This window comes from Sebastes fasciatus, chromosome 17 (assembly GCF_043250625.1).
Source record: "Sebastes fasciatus isolate fSebFas1 chromosome 17, fSebFas1.pri, whole genome shotgun sequence".
Classification (NCBI taxonomy): Eukaryota; Metazoa; Chordata; class Actinopteri; order Perciformes; family Sebastidae; genus Sebastes; species Sebastes fasciatus.
In genome coordinates, this window is record NC_133811.1 from 9,108,508 (window position 1) to 9,127,902 (window position 19,395).

Consider the following 19,395-nt stretch of genomic DNA (forward strand, 5'->3'; position numbering starts at 1 on the left):
GTGTAAGTACAGAAGTACGGGGATTGGAACACACTCATTGTGTAAAAACAAAACAACAAGATAAAATCATTACACATCTACAGTGTAAGGGAGCAGCAAAACCTGAATGCACTAAAAGATCTGAGAGTCACGGTCTGGTTCTCCGCCCAGAGGCCCTCGGACTTTTTCTGAAGACTTAATCTCGTATCTTTTTAGTGGCTTATATTGCTTCTGTTTTGTCTGGAGGATTTTGGTTTCTAGGTTTTGGGTTTTCTGTTACATTCCTTGTCTCATTCTTCATTTAGTGATTCCTGTTTTATTTCCGATAAGTTCACTTTAGTTTTACTTCCTGTCTCTGTGTGTTTTCCTGCCTCCTTGATTATTCCTCACCTGCCTCTGATTTTGCTTTAGTCTTCTCTGTTTATACACTCCCTTGTTTTCCCTGTTCCCCTGACAGATTGTCTCTGTTCATCCCCCGTGTGTACATCACTTTCCCTTATTCCTCGGCTACGTTCCAAATTGCATACTTTTTCTTTTTACTTGCATGCAGTATGCATACAAGTTGCATCTTGAACTTTGACTCTCTTGCTCATATGGTGCCTTCAAATGCGGTCGTGTTTGCCGTGTTCATGAGAAGAGTCCATATGAACGCCCACTCTTGTGGTATTCAGGACCTCGTAAGTGGGAAGTTTCTGAAATCTCCAAGTTGTGACGTGTTTGTTGACGTTGTCAAAAATGGCAGAGGCCATGGAAGTAAATTTTTTTGGTGTATAATAAGTTAATACATTGTAATTTTAGTCATATTTTTTTTCTCTTCAGAATACTATAATATGTCTGACCTCATATTTTTCCTCTGTCATTATGTCTTTGCATTTCCTGCATTATATTACCCACTTGCTAGCTTGCTAAATCGTTAGCCTCTGTGGCTTTTAGACGCCGACCGTAACGTTAATATCGCCGTTGCTTAGCAGCGATGTTCTCACGACTTAACCACTTGAATGCCGAGCATATTGTGTACACGACTTCCCATGTTGTAAACACGAGCTCAAAATGAGAAAGTTTGCTCCGGCAGGTACTTCATATTTCCTAAACAGATCTCAACATGGCAGCCGGGTCACAAACTTTCTCATTTTACAGCTAAACACTACAAGCTGTTTCTGAAAACACTTGAGGAGAGAAATAGGCATTACAGTAACAGAATATTGATTCATATTTGATCAGCGCTGCCTTGTTTGACCGTTTGATCGGAGTTCGCCAGTGATTAACAGCTGCTCAGAGACGGCAGCCTCCAGATCAGCTCTGATTGGTTGTTTCCCTCCAGTCTGTGAAATCTTGCAGATGCCATTAGGAGCACCGGAGGACACAGAAGCACATGATGTTTTTTTTCAGATTACCTGTCTCATGCACTACTGTCAGGACATAGTGACAAAAATAACTTTTTTTAATCAGATTTGCTCCAATTCTACACTCTGCAGCTTTAATAGAAAGACTATCAGTGTTCATATGTTGCAGCATATCATATATTATTCTAACATAACTCAAACAAATTAGCAAATGGAATCACGTGTTCATACGGCTGCACTGATATAGCAGATATAAGAATGGAGAAAACATGTATGCTTTCTTCATCTGTATGTGTTCATGTATTTTGCAACTGAAACAGCTCCAGTATATATTGACAGGACAGGAGCAAAGTATTTTCTTTAGCACAATGAGACAAAAAAATAACAACCACAGACAGCAAAATAACTTTTCATGCACATGAAATATAATCACATCAAACTGTTCACACTTCTTCTTTTTATTGAACATAAGCTATTATGATTAACACTGAAACATCGTTTTGACAGGTGACTTCATGTTGTCTTTTTCCTCCAGTGGGTTTGTCTCAGTGGCAAAGATTCACCACTAGATGGCAGTACAGCCATGTTCAGTAAAAACCTGCTACAAGCTCTAAATCAAAATCATCACTGAGATATCTTTGTGTTATAGATTTATATTAAATCTCTAATATCACAGTTGAGTCCAGAGACTTTAGCAACTAAATCAATTTTCTACTGCATGACCTGGATTTGATGGAAAGTGTATAAGTTAGGACCACACCGGAGTTCAGCAACCTTTTTGATATGAAGTTCCACTTTTAAATTTTCTTTTTAATCAGAGTGCCATATCAACATTAAGGTTAACATTAAGTTTAATTATGACACCACATCAAAATTGAAATCTCCAACAGATATTTAATTTTATTTCCATCCATATAGCATAGCAGAGTTTTAAATCAGGACATTGTAATTATCAGGGCTGTCAAAGTTAATGTGATAATAACACGTTAATGCAAATTTGTTTTAACACCACTAATTTCTTTGACACATTAACACAACTTGTGATATTTAGGTTGTCGCAGGCTCAGTTTTAAAGCTAGAGTGAAGATACTGACATCAAATGAAACTAGAAAACCTAAGGAAGTTTGACCAACCATGTCATACTAGCATGTCGGCAGGGAGGTTAAATAACGCTCCAAACTTACGCCAAATTTTGTCGAGGAAAAACTCGCATGGCCATTTTCAAAGGGGTCCCTTGACCTCTGACCTCAAGATATGTGAATGAAAATGGGTTCTATGGGTACCCACGAGTCTCCCCTTTACAGACATATCCACTTTATGATAATCACATGCAGTTTGGGGCAAGTCATAGTAAAGTCAGCACACTGACACACTGACAGCTGTTGTTGCCTGTTGGGCTGCAGTTTGCCATGTTATGATTTGAGCATGTTTTTTTATGCTAAATGCAGTACCTGTGAGGGTTTCTGGACAATATTTGTCATTGTTTTGTGTTGTTAATTGATTTCCAATAATAATAGAAGAATTTCTTTTTATAAAAGCCCAATTTTGGTGACCTCTGATACATTCTAATGCTACTATTCCATCATATACACTGATCTTAATTATCATGTATTTTAATGAGTTTGCCTGTCTGATTGTAAACATGTAGTGAATTATTGTAAAGGAGAATCAGGCTTCTAGTGTGTTATAGCCCAGAATCTGTAATAGTTATTAATATTTAAAACCAGTGTGTCAGTGTGCTGACTTGACTATGACTTGACCCAAACTGCATGTGATTATCATAAAGTGGGCATGTCTGTAAAGGGGAGACTCGTAGGTACCCATAGAACAAATTTTCATATCTTGAGGTCAGAGGTCAAGCCAAGGGACCCCTTTGAATATGGCCATGCCAGTTTTTCATCGCCAAAATTTAGCGTAAGTTTGGAGCGTTTTAGCCTCCTTCCCAAAAAGCTAGCATGACATGGTTGTTACCAATGGATTCGGTTTTCTAGTTTATATGTACCTTTCCTCTAGGTTTAAAACTAAACCTGCTACAGCCTCTGAAAGACAGTAAAGTCGGCGGGTGTCAGAGGGTTATGGAAAACGGTTGGGAACCACTGCTGTAGAGTAAAGTAACTGATCATATCCTGGTTATTACTGTCTCATATAGTTACAGACTGTTATGTAAGGATGCTCAGATTGCTCCCTGCTGGAGGAAAGCTGGAAATACTTGCCCTCAGTGTTCATCACATGTTCTTTAGTCATGTGAAACAGTGTGTCATCATCACCGATACAGTGAATTAATACCTGATGATGCTGCTTGTGTGAACTGAAGACCCAACACTTTGAAAGGGACAACCCTTCAAGTTAATGGTGATATATTGTACATGTGTGACATCACATCTAGTCCCTTCTGTGGACCAGCATCCGAAAACCTGCAGTCTTTGTCTCCCTCTGCTGGCGATTTAATTAAAGTCCTGGGTGTCAAACATAATTGGGAATCATGCACATAGTTTGTTAATCATGCTATTTACTTTATTCTAGCTCAGACATATTAAACATTTCAAACAATATTTCTACAGATAGTCCAATTACAAAGATGTGAAGATACAAAGTTGCACATACAGTATTATAAATACTATAATGGATATTTTTTTTAACACAATTTTCTTTATATGGAGTTGGGCAAAGCAGAAATTAAAGGGAAGGTTATCTTACAATGTTATACAGTATATAAAGCTGGTGTCTATGAGAATAAAATGAACAAGATATAGATTTAATGATTCACTTACAAAAGTAAAGGTCAGGTTTCAAAGACTTGAAACTTGACTTGGACTTGCAAAAACTGACTTGTGATCTGCCCTGCTTTTTAGTTCATGAAAGTATACTTTGTATACTAATGAGATTCAAAAAAGTAATAATATTTTGTTCTTGTATGCGTCCACGGTGAACGGATAATCCAAAAACTTGATGAATTGAAGTAAATTCATATCAAAACATCCTTTTACAAACTCACACACTTTAATAGTCTTCTCTATCAAAAAGTAAGCACAACTACAAGTCAAGTATTCTTTTCTGTAGGCCTATGAGGCAAGAATACTTAATTATACTTTTCTTAAGTATATCTTGATCAAAAGATTAAGTAAAAAGACCTATAAGCCAAGTATACTTTTAAGTATACTAGTCAGCATCAGCCAAGTACACTTAGACTTTTTTGTATACTTGTCAGTAGAAGTCAAGTATACTTACACTGTTCTGTATACTTGTCAGTATAAGCCAAGTATACTCAGACTTTGTTGTATACTTGTCAGTATAAGCCAAGTATACTTAGACTTTTTTGTATACTTGTCAGTATAAGCCAAGTATACTTAGACTTTTAAGTATCCTTGTCAGTATGAACCAAGTATACTTAAGTATACTTTTGTTATGTATATCTCTGATAAGTACATACAAATAAACTGAAAGTATACTCTCTTTTTTTAAGTTCCAAAGAAGTATACTAATAGCACACTTGAATAAACTGCATTTTGGTAAGGGATTTCAAGTCTAGTCACTATTATATAGCCCTCTCAAAAATATGTCTCAGAAGACTATATATTATATGTAAAAAACACATGGCACCCTCTATCTTTAAACCCTTCATGTAGATAAAGACATTTATTTAAAAAATCTCACTAATGAAAGCTGTGCCTGTGATTGGTTGCCATACTGACAGAAGTATTCAGATCATTTAATTCTTAAGTAAAAGTAGCAATAAAAAATACTTTACAAGTAAAAGCCCTGCTTTAAAAAAAAAAATAAAAGTACAGAAGTATTAGCAGAAAAATATACTCAAAGTATTAAATGCAAAAGTACACTATTATGGTAAGCAGTACTTTTATGTTGCACTTGTCTAAGATGGAGCTAATTCTAATTGCACTGGGTAGTTAAATCTATTGCAGTGCATCATGATTAACTAATCATATGTTTGGTATGTAAAATCCTAACCTGAAAGGTAACTAGTAACTATAGTTGTCAAATAACTGTGATGGAGTAAAATGTATATTATTTAAGTATAAGTTATATATGCACCTCAAAACTGTACTGAAGCACTTGAGTAAATGTAATAAATTACTTTACAGCACTGCATTTGAGACGGGCACAATGTCTACAGAGACACTACAACCAAATCTGAATGGTGTAGGGTGTTTTATTGATAGTCTGAGAGGTGAGATCTAGGTGGATTGATTTTTATTGTGATGTCACACCTCAAACTTCTGCTCTTCTGTCACATTGTAGGAATTTGAATTTGGTTTTGTTCTTTTATAGTAGTCAGTTTAACAGACCAGTAGAGGGCAATGTTGTTCTTTACTTCCTCTCCATTATATCAATTGGTAAAACCCACCAGCTGATGAGACGTAATGGCTAATTTTAGCTAGCATTAGCACCCCATTTTGTAAAAGCTGCCACTTGATAAGGTGTAATTAGTAATGGGAGCGTATCTATATATGTTCCCAGGGCACTATGTTCCCCAGCTAAATGGTTTTATGTTCTTAGCAAGGCTATTTTGTCCCTACAGGTCAAATGTTCAATATATGTTTCTCTGGATCAATACGTTGAAATCATACAGCTACCACCCAATTTGCCTGTTAACAGGGTATTGAATAGGCCTTATCAATACACATCTGTCCCAATTGTAATACGTAAATGGACTTGCATTTATATAGCGCTTTTCTAGTCTTCCGACCACTCAAAGCGCTTTACACTACATTTCAGCATTCACCCATACACTGATGGCAGAGGCTGCTAAGGTGCCAACTTTGCCCATCAGGATCTAATCTAAATACTCATTCAGACACCAATGGCTATGCCAATATGGGGTTAAGAGTCTTGCTCAAGGACACATCGAACCACCGACCTTCCGATTGGTGGACGACCTGCTCTACCCGCTGAGCCACAGCTGTCAATTGTGAAGGCTAGTAGAGGCCTACTAAACTAACGGCCCTCAAATTTGCAGGCAAGACAGTTTTCTTGACTTTAGACATTGATATCTCCACAGCAGCTGAATAGATTTTTACCATTCAAACAGCATTTGAAATGTTCATTATTTTGTAATTTGAACTGTGAGCATAGCCCTTACCAATCACTTACAATGTTAGTTTATATCGAGCATATAAGGCCCTGGGAACACAGGAGTCTAAATGACTTTGTAATGTGTCTTAAGTAGGACTGTCAATCAATTAAAATATTTAATCACAAATTAATCGTATGTCTTGGGTTTTGGAACAGTAACGTTAACTCTCAGCAAAATTAATCATTTTCCATCACGTAAGCAATTCAGTTCATGTAACTTTTAAGCTTAGCCTTAACTAACGTTGATACACACTCTTTTGAGTGTCTAGCAGCGATTATAGCTTAGTATCGGGATTTTAAGTAACCGAAGACAAAACTTTATTATTCTACTCCTCGTAGATCAGAAATCCTTGAATAAAAAAAACGACTCATTGAATTCGGTTGAGAAAAGTAAATGTAATAGTGCTTTTTATCCAGAAAAACGGCAGCTCCCCCGTTCACTTGTATGTGTTTACAGGCTAGTCATGACCTCCCCAATATGGCGGCGACACGGATGTATGGCAGCAAAGGGCTGAAGCGGCCAATGCGGTATCTACGTATATACTGTACATCTATACTCAAGATACCCAAATGTATGAGCACAAGCACTGAAAAAGTGAGTTTTTCATCAACTTGAAGCAAACATATCGATTCTTGCATTCAAAAATCCATTTCAAAATCGTAAAAAAAAAATAAAAAAATTGCATGGTGAATTGATGTTTTTTCCCCATCCCTACTGTTTTCATGGACCAACCTGATGTCTCTTCTTTTAATTTTTAGAATGATGCAGGATGAGTTGTGTTCAGAAGGAACAAACCATTCCTTTGACATCTGGCATATTGGGAAAAACATGTACTGTATCTTCATGTTGGTAGTTTTGTTTAGGCTGGTTGTCTCATTTTTGTGTCTGTTCCAAAACAGGTCTATGGAAAGCTTCGCATGGTGCAGCAAAGGAGAGGGGGTGTGAGGATCTGGAGGCCAGCCATTATTAACCACCTGTACTGGACGGCAGCTTCCGCTCCTAATGGAGATCCACGTGTGATGGAGGCCAAGTGGCAGCGCATGGTGAACCATGTCCTGGACATCCAAGAACACGGCACTCCTGCATTTGTCCCTGCTGTGCACATCCACTTCTGTTGGGAGAAACAACAACAATGAGGCTGAAACAGGTACAACATACTGTGTGTGTGGCTGAACATTATTAGCGGTCCAATCTTCAGTGTGGTGCTTGGTTTATTCAGGGTCCATTTCACTCCAGCAATGAAATACTCTGGTGGTAAATGTCATCTTTGTAATTTAAAACGCAATAATATACCTAATAATAGCTTAACAACAAAACGTATTTATATTGCACTCAAATCAGTATAAATTAAGTAATAATATATAATATATATATATTAATTAATTAATACAAATAATATATTTCACTCCCTCATCCTCTACTTTCCATCCTCCTTAGTATGTATGGATGTTCAGCACATACATATTATGTGACAGTGAAAGAACAAGTATGAAGAAAACTAACGCAGTCTAACACAGCAGCCCACACCTCAGTGATAAAAATGGGGCCAGCAGCCTCAAAACCAATAATAATAATTAAAATAAAAACAATTTCCTTTCTAAAACGGTTCAAAAACATAAACTTCATGAAGATAGAATTTTTGTAGTTTTTTTATGTTACATTAAACTGCATTAGTTTTAACTTGGTTTAACTAATCAACCGGGAACTAAGTATTTATTGAATATTTCATCCTGTCACTGGTTAATGTCACTTTTTAGACACAGGGTGGCAGCTTTGTAATACTTTACACAGTACTAGAAAACAACTTGTGAACTGTGAATCTGCTTTTTACATGTTTCACTTAGTAGTCGCGCCCTTTAAATGAGAAGCCAACGTACAGTTAGCAGTTTCGGTCAGTCCCTAAATATTTATTATGTAAGTCAGTGCATGAGTCAGTAGTATCACTGAATGTGATCTAAAAATAAAAAGTATTTTCCCCAGCATATGCATCGGCCCTCATGAAGTCTCTGAGGGAGGGCTACTCCAGGTCACCAAAGACTCTACTACACCTGCCAGAAGAGGAGGATATTTTCACTTTATCTTTGTTTATATTAATCTCAACCTGATGTTTGAGATTGTTATAAACGGGTTTAATAAGTGTAAAACCAAAACAGATGTTGTGGTCCCGGTTTTCAGGTTGTGATTATTATAAATCAAGACAAAGTCAGATCAATACTACAATTCACATTAAGCTACAGTGTGTAGGATTTGGTGGCATCTCGTGGTGTGGTTGCAGTTTGCAACCAACTGAGTACCCCTCCGCTCACTCCTCCCTTTCCAAGACTGTGAGGGCACGGGTGCAAAACCGTGGTAACGCCATTCGCCTCGCTTAGAGTCCATCTTTACCATAATAACACTACTTTAGGGGCAACAGAAGTCAGACAGCTGGCGGTACCACGGTTTTGCACTCTGCTGCTCACGTTACCGCAGTTTCACAAGCGTGTTGGAGAACTACGGTGGCCTTCAGGTAACGGAAATACACTAAAGGCTCTCTCTAGAGCCAGTGTTTGGTTTGTCCGTTCTGGGCTACTGAACAACATGGCGGACTCCGTGAAGAGGACCCACTCCCTATGTATATATGAAGGGCTCATTCTAAGCTAACGAAAACACAACAGTATTAAACTATTCTATTTCTGCTAATAGATCCCCCGAAATGTTACACACTGTTCATTTAACCTATAGGCCAAAGAGGTTATTCACATTTGTTTATTTGTGAGATATCTCTGAAACCTGGTAAGAGATTTTGATTAAATCTGGTAAACAATTGGGCCAAGGATCAAGTGTCTATTTTTGTTTGTTTATAACGTTTTCTCAACAATGCAAGATAGGGCATTTTTGAAAATGTTCACTCTTTATTCATGCTAATTGTAATCAAAAGCATCTGGCATCATATATCTCATGATTGTCTATTTTGATGTAGAGCCAGATGTAAGTTAAAACATTTTCTATGTAAGAGATAATGTACAGCGAGCCGTCGTCGGGGTTTATTTCACAACAATGACCCGCTAGCTGTACATTATCCCGCTTATTACACGGCTATTTTGTTAAGAAATCAATAATTTGACACAAAAAAGGTCGACATCAGAATTAGGGCCCATGGCAACGGTCTGTTATACATAGCAACGGTCTTCTATATAAAGAAATAACAGACCGTAGAACGCTGTGATTGACCAATCAGAATACAGGGCTTTGTTGAATACTCGATTCTGATTGGTCAATCACAGCGTTCTACTGTCTGTTATTTCTTCATACCAGACCGTTGCTATGGATAACAGACCGTTGCTATGGGCCTAATTCTGATGTCGGACTCTGGAGGACTGTTTTTGTGTCAAATTATTGATTTCTTAAGTAGATAGCCCTGTAATAATAATGTAATAAAATAGTGTCGTTATGTGTTATGAGTTAAATGCATTTTTTGTAGCTGCCCAGAATTGCATCCCGTTATTTCAGCCAAGATGAATGTTAGTTCACTTTTTTAATAGTCGTGTATCACAGCTGTTACCCTGCACTATATTCACTTTTAAGTTTTCTTCATCTCCTTGTATTTTTATATCTGGTATATTTTATTTGTAATATGCACTACTAACCTTTTTACTACCTTTTTACTAACATGTTTTTGCACTATGGAACTGTGATGCTGGAAACTTGAATTTCCCTCGGGATCAATAAAGTTACTATCCATCTATCTATCTATCTATCTATCTCTCTATCTATCTAGTGGATGTATGAAATTCACACTGTCCAGCAAAATACGTGCTGATAAAAACATCCAGAGCTGTAGAAATAAAGTGAGACATTATTAGGCATCAGGTATATTTCTTTACCTGCCGAGAATTATCTTCCCTCCTTCCTCAGATCAGAGTGTTACATAGGCTATATGAAATTCACACTGTCCAGCAAAACAGACCCAGAATATGAGCATATAACATCCATCATTTGATCACAAAGCGTCTGAAAGGAATTTATGTTCGGCACCTGCCGAGAGTGACGTAGTTTACGACATTTGATTAGCACTCGAAGGCAGCAGCGCAACAAGGAAGGGAGTGTCTCTTTATGCATCCAGCGCGATTATCCTCGCAAACTGAAGTTGTCTTTACATCCCTCGCGATTATCCTCGCAAACTGAAGTTGTCTTTACATCCCTCGCGATTATCCTCGCAAACTGAAGTTGTCTTTACATCCCTCGCGATTATCCTCGCAAACTGAAGTTGTCTTTACATCCCTCGCGATTATCCTCGCAAACAGCTGAAGTTTCAGACCTGTCTTTACGCATCCAGCGACGTGATTTACCTCGAAGACAGCTGAGGCTTCAGTCTACTACTCAGACGTGGTAACTTTTATTTGATGAGGATTTTTCTCACACTTTTGATTTAGTTCAGTCTTACGTAGTCTATCTCTGTTAGAACAATTTAGTAGCCTAACAAAGCCTACATTGTTTTGTGCTTTTTACGTGTCTTTACATTGTTTTCAGATTTAACATTCATAAACGTGATTATAGTTTTCACATTTGAGATTATTACAAAGAAGCTGTCGTCTGTCTTTAGAGGACATGAAAGGACAAATGTCCTCCTGCTGGTTGTTACAGACTCTTTACGCTCAAATCTAAAAGAGATTCACATTTATACAACTTTGGTTTAATTTGTGAAAACATAAAAAAGGAATTAGGGCATATATCCAGAAGTTTAGGCTAATATTTTATAAATATGACCCAATAATGTGTGCGTGTATTGTGTGCACAATAGGAGGAAAACATCGTCGTAGCAAATCAGCAGCTCACAAGGAAGTGAATTTTAATATATGATCTAATTGTCATAAACAATCACTTAAAAGCTACATTTTAAACACAATTTTTACAGCCAGTAACTCATTAATATGAAATGATGCCGTTCAGGAAAAAAAATCATTAAAGCATTTTGGGAATGTGATCATTTGACCTTAAATTATGTTTTTTTTTTTTTTTTATTGAATGTGTAAGGTGATTATTATAATGTTTTGAAATTGTATTTTTTGTTGTTTTATTTCCTAATCTGTCTTCAGGTCAGTTTTTTTTTTCTGTTTTTTTATATATATATACAGTTGTTGTTTCTTCCTCTTTTGAATTGAAGTACCTCTCTGTTTTAGACACAGAAACACACAATGGCGGACGGTCCAAGTCAAAGAAAAGTAAGAAACATCTGTTGGTTAGCTATTAATTTATTTTATTTACAGTGGTGTGCGCTACAGAAAAAAATATTAATTTATTCACCCTTTAAATACTCAGTAGTCAAACAGAATATTTAATTGTCTCATTTTAATTTTCCTACAAACCTTTTTAGTGAAATATTTAAATACCATTTTAGATATACTGTAGATATACAGTATATATTTAGATTAGATTTAGTTATACTGTATTTATTTGTAGTTCCACTTTAGCTCAGTGCTTTCATTTTGCAAAATGTCCTGCTGTTAATCCACTACATTTCAAATGGGACTACGTTTAAACATTGTTTTGGGCATTTGTTTACTGACACATAATAAATCAAACATGGGACCTAAAGGGTGACATGGCCCACATTTTAACCATAGGCCAAAAGCACAATGTATTTTGTTGTATTTCTATTAAAATGTATTTGACAGATTTAGATTAGTTGCTTTCTAATAATACAGTATATTGCATAGATCCAGATTCTGTGATAATATTATAATATTGAGTAAAGGCTTGAGTATTTTTCCACCACTTTAACCATACACATTTTGTTTTCTTGCTGACAGACAGCAAGGCTGGAGAACGATCCAGGGAGCTGCTGCAGGTATGAACCAGTTTTCTTTTCTGTTCAGGGAAGTTTAAATGAACAATGTCAGGATACCTGAGAAGACAGGTGTGTTAAGTAACACACCCGTCTTCCCAGGTATCTTGTCACAGAGCATTTAGTGGCTAGTTTGAATACTTGACAGCAGTGTAAATATAAAGCCATTACAAGATGCTTCCAACATCACAAATAATAGCAAAATGTGTCGAGAGAAACTCAAAAAATGCCAGAGCAAATGTGGAACACAAACAGAAGGTTTTCTTTTTACGTTTCGTTTGGACAGTTGTGAATGCAGTAATCATACTCTGGTATGGACCAAAACAACCGAACCGAGTCCTCTTGCGGGAGGCGGTCTCAGATTGTTTCCAAGCGAACCAAAATACAGGCTGCTTGTGCGGGCATTTATTGAGATGGACATAGGTAAACGACAGGTTAACATGAGTGGGAGAGGTCTTTATTTATGAATTTATGAATTTATGAATTTAATCATTTATTAATTTACTCATTTACTAATTTAATCATTTATTCATGTATTTATTTGACAGGGACAGTGCACAGCTTCTTAGCTGTACCAGAGTTAGCTGTAAGATAGTTTACATTTGTAGTCCCTGGGCAGGAAACAGAGAATGGCATCTCTGTTAAGAAAACTAACACTGTAGTATAAAACACAATTACAAAACAGTAACGTTGCTGACCTGGACCTCTGCAGTATGAAGAGAACATACAGAATATGCTAAATAAAGATAGCATAAACAGTAACGTTTATAAAGTAATTTGAGATGAACTGGAGGAGAAGGGATTTGTGCACACAGTAGATCAGTGCAGAGTCGAAGTGAAAAAACGTTGACAGCATCATAGTCTGTGATTCCCTGCGTAGAAGTACCAGCTCTCAAGACAAAAAAGATAAGTTTGCTCCTTTGTACACGCCCCTCAGCAACTTTTTTTGTAATTTTTTCCGCTTTGATTTGTGCACTGTGAAACCAAACCAGACTAAATAGAAAACAAACCAAAAGTATCAATTTCACTCTGATTCCGACTAGCCAAATGGACTGTGGCTTGTGAAAGCACCCTTAGTTGACAGAGGGTTTCCACACATCTTCCAGCAGTATGCCGTTGAATCCGGTGCCTCTCAGTGCCATGGACAGCCATGCCATTGCTCAGGATAGCAAACTTCCAAAGAAAGAAAAAAAAGGACTGGAGCACACTGATTGACTTGCAGCCTTTAATTGTCCAAAGAAACATTTGTCATCTTTTCTATCTTTCAGTTCGGTAGGTCAGCGGTCTGATCTATTCCTATTGTGCAACAGCAAAAAAGGTAAGATAAGATGATGTATCCCAAGAGAAATTGTTGTGCAGCAGTTGCAGTACAAAGTAAGAAGAGTGCAAATATATAGAATACATCTTTTCCTAACATGTCATAAAACCTTGAAGCGAGTATTTTCCATATTACATCAAATTCCTCTTGTCCGGCATGTGTTTGCAGATTCAGATTACCTGACACAGGTGTCAGACGAAGTATCCATGCATAGACACAAGACTTTTGGCTTAGAGAAACCACCTGGTGCCACATTGACAATAGGAGACCTGGACGACACCATTTACAGTGACGAAGAGGACGAGGTGAATGGGTGGGGGAAGTTCTACCTTCCCAAAGTAGTAAGCATGCAGGTTGTAGGTGTAGTGGAGGGGACCTCGTGCTCGAGTGACCAGCTCGTTCTGATGACCTGTGAGGACAGAAAGCTGTATGCCTACGATGGAGAGAAGCTGCATTTGGTGGCTTCAAGCCTGAGGCAGCTACAGTACAACGGAATAGAGTATCCAGCACCCAAGAGATATTACGAGGGGGAGGCCTTCAAACACAAGGTGAGAAGTTACAGTTAAGCTGCTGGGAACAAACAGGGCTTTGTGATCGTTGACCCTGATGATTGATCACCTGTGGGCACTGACAACGATTTTTTTTATATTGTCTTTTGTGTGTAGACCGAGGAGGACTGGGCAAAAGTGAGGAAGAGGCTGGACCAACAGCATCATGAACTGGTGATGTCAAAAAAATCTGAATTACTTGAGAATCTCAAATTGATCAAACAAAAAAAAGGTGGGTATCTTTGTCTTTGCTGCAGGGTAAACATTAAGGTCTCTTTCAGTTGTCTCTTGTGTGGAATAATTAATCATTCAGTAATTTTCCTTTTACAGAGTCGCAGGGGATCTGCATGTCTTCGGACTGTGGGGGAAGCCGAATAACCACCACACTGAACATGCAAACTCCACACAGAATGGCCCCAAGCCGGGTTCGAACCCAGAACCTTCTTGCTATATGGAGAGATCGCCAACCACTCAGCCAAGCCACTACAAAGAAGCGTATACCAAACAGTTGGTAGTGCACTGAGAAATTAACAAACTAGTAGTGTGACGATTCACTCAGTTCACGATACGATACGATACACGATATTATAACGTGCTGTTAACCGCCGAGCCAACGCGCGCTGTTAGCCGCCGAGCCAACGCGCTGTTAGCCGCCGAGCTAACGCGTTCTGCTTGTGTAAACAGCAGCGGTGGATGAGAGACAGCGGACAGAGCAGATCGAAACGTTCGAGGACAGAAGCAACAGGTTAAACCACTGTTCATTTAACTTGAATAGAAGTTGGTTTATTATATTTTTTGTTAAATATTGCACTGCCTTGTATCTTGAGAACTGAATCAGCAGGTCCTGCAGTTGCACTTTTTATTATTTTCAAATACAAGGTGTATGTATTTGCCATTAATCATTGTTTACTTGTTTATATCCATAATTATTTTATCCCTGATTCCCTTACAAGAAAAACTTTGAGGAATCCCAACCTGTAATGTTCAGTATCCAATTATTTATTTCACAGTCACACTGACGGAATTTTTGGCAAAAAAGTTACAGTATCGATTTCAAATCATTGAATCGTATCGTATCGTATCGCTCTAGATGAGCCAAATATCGTCCTGAATCGTATCGGAACCATGAAAATCGTATTGTATCGTATCTTTGTATTGTTATACCCATACTGATCGGTATATATATGTGTCAATATATATGTATATACTGTATGTATCAATTTTAATGTTGTGTAGACTGGTGACAGATTGAAGGAAAAACCTGAATGAATCAGTGGACAGATCATATGTTATGAATGGAAACAGTTTCATGCATGGAATAAGGAGTCAGTGAAAGGTTTTATGAAAATGATGTGAATCATATGCTAAGGCCTTCACAGTCACCAGATCTCAATCCAACCTATTAACCATGATTTAAAGGTTTTGCTGAAAAATACACTTCCTTTCCTCTTGGTCGATCCACAAGACAGGGTTGCCTGAGTCCCTTGCTGAAGATAAGAGAGGACTCTCGTATTGCATATATACACTCACCGGCCACTTTATTAGGTACACCTTGATAGTACCGGGTGGTCTTCTGCTGCTGTAGCCCATCTGCTTCAAGGTTGGACGTGTTGTGCGTTCAGAGATGGTATTCTGCATACCTTGGTTGTAACGAGTGGTTATTTGAGTTACTGTTGCCTTTCTATCATCTCAAACCACTCTGCCCATTCTCCTCTGACCTCTGACATCAACAAGGCATTTTCGTCCACACAACTGCCGCTCACTGGATATTTTCTCTTTTTCGGACCATTCTCTGTAAACCCTAGAGATGGTTGTGCGTGAAAATCACAGTAGATCAGCAGTTTTTTAAATACTCAGACCAGCCCGTCTGGCACCAACAACCATGCCACGTTCAAAGTCACTTAAATCCCCTTTCTTCCCCATTCTGATGCTCGGTTTGAACTTCAGCAAGTCGTCTTCACCACGTCTAGATGCCTAAATGCATTGAGTTGCTGCCATATATATATAACAATGATTAATACATGTTACACACATGCTTACGGTGAACGGTTAAAATGACCACTTCTCTTTCTAATTTCCTCAATGTCTGTCTTTTAATCTCCATATCTCGGTCCAAGTCCTGCAGGTTGTTTTTTTTGTGTGATTTTAAACGTTGACTCTTTTTAAATAAATCAATTTTTGCATTGATATTTTCACCTCTGCAAACTATATTTGCTTTTTTAAGTGTGTGCTGTATGCCTACAGACATCTAACAGTTTGTCAATTCTTTAAAACACATTAATAACAGTGAACTTTATCAGACATTTCTAATCAATAATATATTCATCAAACCTCTAACAACAATATGAACAGCAGTCTTCATAAACACAATATAACCGTAATAATGATTATCACATGAATGATTATAAAAATAAAAATGAGTGATTACCACAATGTTAAAATAACTGTACTTAACTGAATGGTGGTATGTATTCAAGTACTTATTTTATTAGCCTGCATTAAAATATGGTATTTTAATGCAGGTTGATAAAAATATGGCAAAATACACAAGTTCATGGACTAACTGTAAAAAACACACTGGTTTCTGATCGGAGTGACTGCTGACGGAGCAGATAAGACACTTGGATAAATCAAGCCTGGCTGTTAGCCTGGTCTGGAGCAGGCTAGCTGCACAGAATACATCTCCATGGTAATTTATGTGCCACTGCTTTCATGAAACCGAGTCAAGGCTAAACTGAGCCAGGATAACTGGAAAATCCCAGCTTAATCCCCTATCTAGGTTTCGTGAAACAGGCCTCAGGTCCTTCTGTTTGTTTGTTGCTATGCATCACTGTTTAAGATTTTGGGTGTTTTGTATGAAACCGGGCTGCAAACAAATTTTCTTTCAATGAAGATGCTTTTATCTTTAATGAAGAACTTTTAATGCAACTAAAACTTTAATTATCACATTTACTGACCATTTTAAACATTTATATCTAACATTTAACAGAAACTTGAGTACTTTTTCCACTTTTGCTTTTAACAAAAGTTTTTTATGAGTGACATGATGGAGGGTTACAGAGCCCCCTAGACCCCCAGGAGAAAATGTTATTAACTCGTTCCTTCAAGTTAGTAACTCGAGGGAACGAGTTACTTCATAGTGAACTTTCTCCAATTATTCCTGACAGTCAAGTCATTGACTTCGGTAAAGTTGGAAAGATATTGGAAGATTCAAACTTCCTGGATCAATAACGCATAACAGAAACATTGTTAAAATACAAACAACGGCTCTTTCTAACCGTAGTAAGGTAGACAACGAGCTACAACCTCATTTTAATCACAACGATCCGTCCTCCTAGCTGGACACATAACATTGGTCTCTATGCGCAGCCGGCTGTGAGACGAGTGGTCAGGGGCCGCCTACAAAGGGCAATGCCGAAAAGAGATGCTATAAAAATATTCCATAACTTCACTGTTATACAGTGTAGTACCACCAAATTAATTCACACATCAATGGTCTCCTCATAGTTGTACTACAACACTTAGTTTGGAAAAATATGCTTTTGCATAATTTTGGTGAATTTCTATTGGGAAAAATATTCATTAACTTCACTTTTATAAAGTGAAGTGCCACCAAAATTATGCAAAAATCATATTTTTCCAAACAAAATATTGTAGTACAACCATGAGGAGATCATTGATGTGTGAAGTCATTTTGATGGTACTACACTGTACAATACTGAAGTTATTGAATATTTAAAAAAAAAAAAAAAAAAAAAATACTTCTCTAGCTAATGAAGTGTTGCAATATTTTGCATTCATATTAGGTTCTATGGCCGGAGGCATTATGTTTTGGGGGGTGGCTGTAGCTCAGTGGGTAGAGTGGTTGTCCTTTAACCCCAAGGCTGGCAGTTTGATCCCCGGCAGAAATGATGTTAGTGTACTGTTTAGCTGTAAAATTAGAGAGTTTTGTGATCCGGCCGCCACGTTGAGATCAGTTGAGGAAATACCAAGCACCGCCCACCAGCCGGAGCAAACTTTCTCATTTTACAGCTAAACATTTGAGGAGAGAAATAGGCATTACAGTAACAGAATATTGATTCATATTTGATCAGCACTGCCTAGTTTGACTATTTGATGGGAGTTTGTAAGTGATTGACAGCTGCCTCAGTTGAATGAACAGCCAATAGGAACGCTCTCTCTCTGAAATGACCTGTGATTGGCCAAAGTCTCCTGTCACAGGCTAGATTTATTTTAAGCCTGGAAACAGGGAGGAGGTGCAGAAGTCTAGTTTTCTCTCATAACACTTTACAATATGCTGAAAGCTTATTATGGAGTTTTTTCCCAATGATGCCAAAAATATTCTGCCTACTGCAGCTTTAAGACTTTTTAAGTTTAAGTTTTCGGGTTTTCCATCTGCCCGGTCCATTCATGTGAATGTGATATCTCAGGAAGGCCTGGAAGGAATTTCTTCAAATTTGGCACAAATGTCCACTTGGACTCAAGGATGACCTGATTACGTTATGTTTGTTAGCAGGATTACTCCAAAAGTTTGCGATGGATTTGAATGACATTTTTGGAGGAGTGGGGTGTGGCGCAATGAACAATCTATTAGATTTTGGTGGCGATCCAGATCATTATCCGGATTCAGGAATATTTTTAAGGATTCCGATCAGCCTGAGCCTTAAGACCACAGGGTATAACACACACGGTGAGAAAAAAAAAAGCGGTAGATGACAGTATGAGAGAAAACGTAGTGTAACGTTATACAGACATAACAAGGCTGCTGAATGATACAGATACAGATACAGATACAGAGAGCTTTATTTATCCCCGAAGGGCAATTCAGTTTCTGCAGTCCACCGAAACATATACACACATTCATACTGCACAATCATCATTGACAGAGGGAACACAGTAGGTGGCATATGGGTAGGTGCAGAACAATAAAAGTACAAGATTAAAAATTAAAAATCTTCGCAATAAAAACAATGAATACAAGAATAAAAACGAGACGAGATAAAAGAATAACGGAATAAATAAATAATTAGAATAGAATAAAGTGCCAAGAGTATTTGCACATCGCAAATTGTATTCCAAGAATGTACCTAATGCAAACACAGACAACCGTTATGTGGTTAGTGCAAAATAATTGTACATTCAAAGTAAATAAAACATTTTTTTGTTGTCGTTCATTCATGATAGTTACTCTGCGTTCAGCAGTGTAATGGCAGAAGGAATGAATGACTTGGAGTAGCGGTTTGTCTTTCTGTGAGGCGGCAGATAGCGCCGTCCTGAAGGCAGTAGTGTGA

At 37.7% G+C, this 19,395-nt stretch overlaps 1 protein-coding gene across 2 annotated transcripts; it reads left to right on the forward strand.

Annotated features, from left to right (window-relative positions):
* The first annotated feature begins 7,313 nt into the window (after positions 1–7,313).
* Positions 7,314–15,956, forward strand: LOC141754579 (uncharacterized). 2 transcript variants are annotated; one of them, XM_074613721.1, is made up of 7 exons: positions 7,314–7,561; positions 11,574–11,615; positions 12,204–12,241; positions 13,507–13,556; positions 13,725–14,104; positions 14,222–14,336; positions 14,435–15,956. In XM_074613721.1, exons 1-7 carry the CDS (start codon positions 7,547–7,549, stop codon positions 14,617–14,619), a joined length of 825 nt encoding a protein of 274 aa, XP_074469822.1. In that variant the 5' UTR covers positions 7,314–7,546; the 3' UTR covers positions 14,620–15,956. The 2 variants fall into 2 exon arrangements, with proteins under 2 accessions (XP_074469822.1, XP_074469823.1); XM_074613722.1 differs by lacking the exon at positions 7,314–7,561 and adding an exon at positions 10,680–10,782.
* The last annotated feature ends 3,439 nt before the right edge of the window (positions 15,957–19,395 follow it).

What these genes read in the sequence shown, in the direction of transcription:
- LOC141754579 (XM_074613721.1), top strand. An exon ending in GATCCAGGGAGCTGCTGCAG is followed by an intron (nt 12,242 to 13,506) that starts GTATGAACCAGT and finishes TCTATCTTTCAG; the next exon opens with TTCGGTAGGTCAGCGGTCTG. An exon ending in GGGAGGCCTTCAAACACAAG is followed by an intron (nt 14,105 to 14,221) that starts GTGAGAAGTTAC and finishes TTTTGTGTGTAG; the next exon opens with ACCGAGGAGGACTGGGCAAA.